General features: G+C 45.8%; 2 protein-coding genes across 2 annotated transcripts; one reads left to right on the top strand and one right to left on the bottom strand.

Annotated features, from left to right (window-relative positions):
• Window positions 1–730: 730 nt before the first annotated feature.
• GADD45GIP1 (GADD45G interacting protein 1) lies at window positions 731–2,885 on the bottom strand. The gene is made up of 2 exons (XM_053462588.1): window positions 2,506–2,885; window positions 731–1,203 (listed from the first exon to the last, which is right to left on the bottom strand). Exons 1-2 carry the CDS (start codon window positions 2,850–2,852, stop codon window positions 897–899), a joined length of 654 nt encoding a protein of 217 aa, XP_053318563.1. The 5' UTR covers window positions 2,853–2,885; the 3' UTR covers window positions 731–896.
• An 896-nt stretch (window positions 2,886–3,781) lies between these two features.
• Window positions 3,782–5,374, top strand: DAND5 (DAN domain BMP antagonist family member 5). The gene is made up of 2 exons (XM_053465639.1): window positions 3,782–4,291; window positions 4,926–5,374. The coding sequence occupies exons 1-2, from the start codon at window positions 3,938–3,940 to the stop codon at window positions 5,190–5,192; spliced, it is 621 nt and encodes a 206-aa protein (XP_053321614.1). The 5' UTR covers window positions 3,782–3,937; the 3' UTR covers window positions 5,193–5,374.
• Window positions 5,375–6,765: the final 1,391 nt, after the last annotated feature.

The raw sequence follows: 6,765 nt of genomic DNA on the forward strand, positions 1-6,765 counted from the left end.
TCGCCCTGATTTTTGGTCCCTCGAGGCTGACCTTCACGCCAGTACCGGGAGTTGCTTTCCAGCCACTCTCTCCCCTTTCTGCAGGGGAGTTGCGTCTATAGGTTGAGGTTCACTGGTCGAGTCATTTATTTATGATTATTGGTGGTAGCCATATTCTGTATTTCTTACAACTATTACCGGTATTTATTTTTTAATCTTTAGACATTTAACTATTTCGTACCAGTGTGGTTTTATTTATTCAGTGTGGCATTGGTTTATTATGGTGCTTATACATTTTTTAAATAAATATATTGATTTGATGTAATGTCTTTTCTGGTGATGCAATTAAAAGTTTAGTTTTATCTATACCGGATCTGTTATAGGGACTCAACACTTTCCGTTTTTGATTTGTGAGAAACACGCCGTGTTTGTTGCATGTAAATGAAAAGCAGACCACAAAAAAGTGATAATCTCTCTTATCCTCTTTGTTTCATTAATAAGCACGTGAAGAAAGATACCCCGGATCTGTTGGGCATTCCAGACACAGAACCTCTGCAGCGTCATTTCCTACACATACGCACATTTACTTTACGTAGCAAAATATCACCTGTGGGAAAGAAAGAAAGAAAGAAAACATTTTATCAAGATCTGGACCCCATCGTAAGTACGCGTGTCGTGCATCAGGAAGCCAGGAGTGACCCCGAGTCTGTAAGTCCAAGAGCCCATCAGACAGAAGCTTCACTGGTAGGAATCTAGTAACTCCTGTGTTTAATTAATTGAAGCCACTAAACACATTATCTGGCAGAACAGGGACTACACGAGTGACAAGAGGTTACTGTCTGTATGGATGGGCACGCTGTGTTTTTTCGCCCCTGCAGCCAATAGGGTGTAGCGGCTGATTTGTTACAGTCACAGTATTAGGATGCTCCTTCTGTGGCTGGCCCAGATGCCGCGGCAGAAACTCCTGCTGCAGCTTCCTCCCTCATCTGTCTCTTCAGCAACTTCTTCCTCTTTTTTTCTTGTTTCTCGAGCTCTTTCACCATCTCCTGGAATTTTGGACTTCGATAATCCACATGGAGACCAAATTTCTCCCGGGCTTGAGCCAAAAGCCTTTCTCTCCGTTCCTTCTCTTCTCGCTGCTTCATCCTCAGCTCCCGCTTTTCCCTGCGCCAGTCCGCTACCATTTGTGGCATCTTGGCCAAGTTCGCAGCGACGATTCGCTCCCTAAGGCATGGAAAAGGGGAAGAGTGTTTTATACTTTCTACATTATCAGGGTCACTTCTATTAGAGCCAGTTGCCTCATACCCCAATGCTCATACCTTCCTTCAAGGTTGGTCCTAAACCAAATAGCACCCCAGCCAAGGATAGTTTTGGTGACCCCCCTGACTACCCGTTTTTTTTTTTTTTTTATTATTTTTTACCATTTTAGATAGCAATGTATTTTTACACAGTATAACATATAATTATATCTGTTTTATCTAAGCATTACCGGCCTGTATTCAGGGCTGTAGAGCCCCGTGATAAACTCATAAGCAGCACACATTCTGAGCACCTAGAAATCCAGGAAATCCGAGGATAAAATAGGGGCAGATTGGATTTTGGTCCAAATGTACAATCCGCCCCTGGAAAAGCAGTCTAGGGTTTGCCACAACTTTGGACCCGTCTCCCTAGGAAGGAAAAAGCTGCTGCCTGGGGCTATGACCGGCCCTGACTGCAATAGAAAGAGTCATATTTTACACTCTTCTTTTAACTCTGATGTGTTTTAGGTTCAAATAGACATATTTTAAAAATATATTCAGCTACACTTTATGTATAAAGACTCTGACAATGAATAACGTTATATCTTGGAATCCAAAGTGTCAAACACTCGAAACCCAGACAACTTTGATGTCCTGCTATTTGGTAGGAAAAGCGCAATCTACATAAACCTTAAAGCAAACAGGCCACAGGCCGCGGGAGCCGTGCGGTGTCTGACAGCTGCCGTTATTTGAGTTTCGGTTGGCCACTTCACAGGACACGGGTCTGACTTTCAGGACAGGGCAGGTGGGACACCAGCAGGAGAAAAAACAAAACACTAATTCAGATCACCAGTGTCTACAGCCACGACACATGGGTTATGTTTTAAACGCCAGCTGTAAAGCCCCTGTCATGATCCTGCCAGCTATGACCCCAGTGTGACCAAAAGAAACTCTGCTCTGCTTCTTATAGACTGAATAGGGATCTTGGCGACCTGCCGAGTTTAATTATCTCACCTATGGTGGATCCCTCTTCACTCCACTCACAACCAGCGTGGGGAAGAGGCCCGTGCTTATTAAATGGCAATTAAAATAATACTTCAAGCTGAAATGTGACATATAGGTGCCTGGGCACCCTACATATACAAGCACTGAGCTCACAGCATGCGTATGATACGCGAACCCGTATTGTATTACTTTCCAATAGGTCTCAGTGACACATGCGCTGATAACCGAGACATAATCCCATGTAATAACACTATCTGGGTGGATCATGCATCTTCATACTGACTTCTCTTCCTTCGCCTTCTGTAGCTCCCTCTCCTTGGCCTCCACTCTGTCCAGCATCTCCTGGAGGCTCGGGTACCATTCCTTTTCCTCCGCCTCCAACTGCTGGAGACGCTCGGGACTCGGCCACAGCTGTGCTGGGTTCACGCCAGAGGCAGCGCCATGCCGACCGTACAGCTTGGCTTCATACGCTGGGCCTTTTTGCCACTCTTTTGTTTTGGGGTCGTTAGGGTCTGGCTTGTAAACCCCTCCCACACCCCAAACCCGTGGCCTGGCATGATAACCGGCGGCTGGCCATGCCAAGGTCAGAGACCGCAACCGTGTCCAGCAACGGTGCATGGGCGCCGCCATCTTGGATTACCCCTACGCGGCTCCTGACGGGGTCCTTAGTGTGCGGCGGAAAAGCAAAAACCCTGCGCTGTACTCCTACATGGGGCCTCAGCAGGCTTTTGATGTGCCCTTGTCGGTGCCTGTCTCGTTGTCATAAACCGCCTGTTGTACCTGACTTTAGTTGCGTTAACCATTTCAGCACCAAGTTTTGGAATACATAGGAAATTAAACACACTTGCTCGCCCCGGCTCTCACGTGGTTAATTATCGTAATTAATCAGATGATAAATTAGGCAGAGTAGGGAGGGCAGTGATAGGTGAGACGGTAAAGGTGAGGAGCCTGCAGGTGGTGTTAGTGGTACAGAGTACACTATGTGGGTTAGGCATGGGGTTTTCTTGTATGTGGTTGGTGTGACTTCTAGATTAAATTCACTTTTAACAATTTTAGTGTAATAAATATTCACTAATCCCCTTCCAAGCAGCCCACTACATACTGTGGAATACCATGAAACTGAAGCAGCTTCATTTAAAGCCAGTCTGCGGAGTAACCCAGCAGCGGGGGCTTCTAGGGTAACCCTGCAATAAATGCCCCATTTAACAAAAGCATTGGTGGTCCTCTTGCTGTAATTATTGTGCTGCTCCTAGTCTGAGCTGTCTGAATGCCAGGCTTTGGGCAGGAATTGATGATGATGATGGAGGCCGTGTCCATCCTTTTCTCTGTAGCATCCGTATGTGGTGCCTGCGCTGAGCTCTTTCCATGCAGACACCGTGTCACCTGTCTGCATGAAACTCAAACACCCCCAGATACTGGGCTTCCACTGAAACCAGTTCAGAGCTTTTCTGGGTTTTTACATTGAAACGGAACTCGTTTGGCTGCCTGGCAGCTGTGGAAAGGTGCCGGATTTCTCGCGGCATCAGATTTTCCTGATTTATCTTTTCCTTATGCCTCATCTTCCTGGGTATTTAAAGCCATGTCTCTCTGTCTTTGCCAGCAGATTATACAGTGATTTACCGACAGAAGGTCTTTTGACCTTTGAACTTGCCAAAACGAAAGGGGATATACCCCAGACCTGAACCCCCAAAAAAGATCAACCCTTTGATAGAAAGATGCTGGTTTTCGTGGTGCTTGGCTTCCTCCATTCTTTGCAGTTTTTGGTGTTGGCTGCTCCCCACGGGGATGAAGAGGGATCGGCTGCTTCTACCCGAGACGAGCATAGGATCCCCCCGGAGTCCTTCCTGAATTCTCTGCTCTTTAGGAGGCATAGAAGTGACGACAGTGCCCTCAACAGAATCCCAGAGTCTTCTGCTTTGGACCATATGGGTGAAGAAGCCCTGAGAAGGAAGCTGTTTTGGGAGCGGACTATTCACAAGGACAGAGCCAAGCCTTATCCCGACCAGATCCTGCCGATTGCACAAGAAGCCCTCAGACGGTCAAGGTGCGAAGCGTTGCCGTTCATACAGGTGAGTGCTGTGGAACCTGCGATAGGGGTATTCCCTTCTGATGATCCGGGGTGGGCTTGAAAACCCTCTGTTAGAATGAAAGTTTAATTCATTTCATTGGGTAACAGGAGTTAACTACTAAAGATCTGTATTAACGGGGGGTTAGAGATCCCTGTGTTTGGATCAAGGTTATTAACAGCAGACTAATGAACATTAGTGGGTTAACGTTTGGCACCATGTTTAGCTCTCCCAGTTAGTGGGAAATGAGTTTTGGATTTTGCTGCATCACCAAATCCAGACTGCAGGCTCTCTAAAGGTGTGCCTGTGTGTGTATGTATGTATGTATGTCACGGTCATCCTTGGATAAACTGATCAAACATTGTGCTAGCCAAAGGTCTGAGATAGATATATAGATAGATATACGTGTATGTACATACGTGGATGTACCGACTGAAAGTTAACAGAAGCTTTAGTGTAACGGTGAGACCCCACCTGTTGGGTTAAACCGAAAACTTGCTGCTCAGAGCCAGTAGCTACATTTCTGACCATTAAACGTCGATTTAATGCTGTATGTAGGGTGTATTTGTGTCCCCCATGGTTGGAGCTCTTATGTTGCGTTCCTATGTAATTTACACGAGTCTCTCTTCTGTTGCAGAATATCTACAAAAAACACTGCGTTCCCGTGCGCATTCCTAACAAATTCTGCTTCGGCCAATGCAATTCCTTCTACGTGCCCGGCAATCCAACAGGCTCTCTCCAGCCTTGTACGTCCTGCGTCCCGGTTCTCTCCAGGCGCATCTCCGTGGCTCTCCAGTGTCGTGGTGGCCGTGTCTCCTGGCAGGAGGTCCAGCTGGTGGAAGAATGTGACTGTGTGACTCGGTTCGATAGGGTATCACAACCTGGCAGTAGTGAGACCCAGTAGCGGAAGATGGCTAAACGAACCGAATGTCTGACATGGGGCCTTTATAATGGCCGCTTGAATCCCAGGACTCTTTGCCCCAGAGACTTGAATAGCTTTTTTTTCCTCCCCTGAGGGAACTTGCACTAATTACTCTTTAAACAAAGATTCCGCCCGACAGAGGACATGCTATGTGAATATGTCCCCAAAATACTTTTCTTGACGACAACCCCGTTAATTGGGGGAAATGTTAAACGGCAGAATGTTTTGATGTTCTGTGTCTGGTTGATTTGCTTGACCTGTAGCAAACTACCCTTTTCAGAGGGAATATGAAACTGACTTGACTGCCCTCTGGTGCTTGCGGAGGGTAATTCACCTTGGAGCTGCAGTATCGCTGCTGTGCATAGCTCTAATGTTGCATTAACTTTAGGAATTTTATTTAAACTTTTTTGTTTTATTTATCCCTAAATGACTATACAATTTAGTATCATTGTGGGGCAACTTTATTATGCTTAGCTTTAGTCTACTTTTAATCTGGCTGTAATATACCTGTGCTTAAACCGCCGGAGAGGAGGGTACCTGTGATGACTATGCATGCATTGTGGGGGAAATGGTGGATGATCTAGCTGCATCTGGAAACTAGTGGGGTTTATACTCGACCCCCAGTGTGACCTCTTATTTCACCTGTTTATTTAACGCTTGTACAGATCTCTGCTGGCTCCCTCTAGTGGCCGTATAGTGCCTGAGGGTCTTGGTAAATTTGTCCTTTATTTTTTTTTATCCCCCCCCGTCATTTAATTATGCATCATACAGGGCCACCTCAGCCCTTCTTGAAACAGAAGCGTATTGGGTTTGGTTCTTCGTGATGTATAGTAAAGCCAGGAAGCGTTCAGCGTTCCTCCAAACTCTCAGGCTGGTGGATATGTTTTTAAGCTGCTGCGTATTTCCTGATCTTCTAACGCTTCCGTGTAGAATGCATTCCATGTACAGCTTGTTTTGTTTTCCAATGTGCTAATTTTCACCTGATTGAATCTTGCTCATACATCAAATAAACAGATTTTATTGACCAATTTACTCACTTTTAATCTTTAATGTAGGACAGGGTCACTCTGAATATTCAGTAATGTGGCGCTCACACTAAAGCAATGAACGTATAGCATGGCTACACTGCTGTCTGTGGTCCGTGTCGGCCAGGACTATATAGACTTTCCTGCCACATGTCATAGCTGGAGAATCCGTAACGGGGTAGCTTTAGACTCGCAATGCGGAAGGGGGGGATCTGTGACTCCAGCTCCTTGACTCTGCTATACATTAAGAATGCCCAACACCAACGTGCTTCTGTTCCTGGGAGAGCTAGTGACAATTTAATGTCCCTAAAAACAAGCCTCCCCAAAGAAGAATGCATGTTAAAGTACCATAACATAATTTTTTAATATATATATATAATATAATATATAATATATATATATATTTCTGATTAGAGGCGCTGATTGCCTGGTTGGACCCTCCGCAATGCCGGGGCTGATGGGCAGTAAGTAAACTACGTCTCCTGTAAACCCCCCTTATGCCATGTAAATGTAAAGGGGGGGGGGAGCCC

Source organism: Spea bombifrons, chromosome 4 (assembly GCF_027358695.1).
Source record: "Spea bombifrons isolate aSpeBom1 chromosome 4, aSpeBom1.2.pri, whole genome shotgun sequence".
NCBI classification, from domain to species: domain Eukaryota; kingdom Metazoa; phylum Chordata; class Amphibia; order Anura; family Pelobatidae; genus Spea; species Spea bombifrons.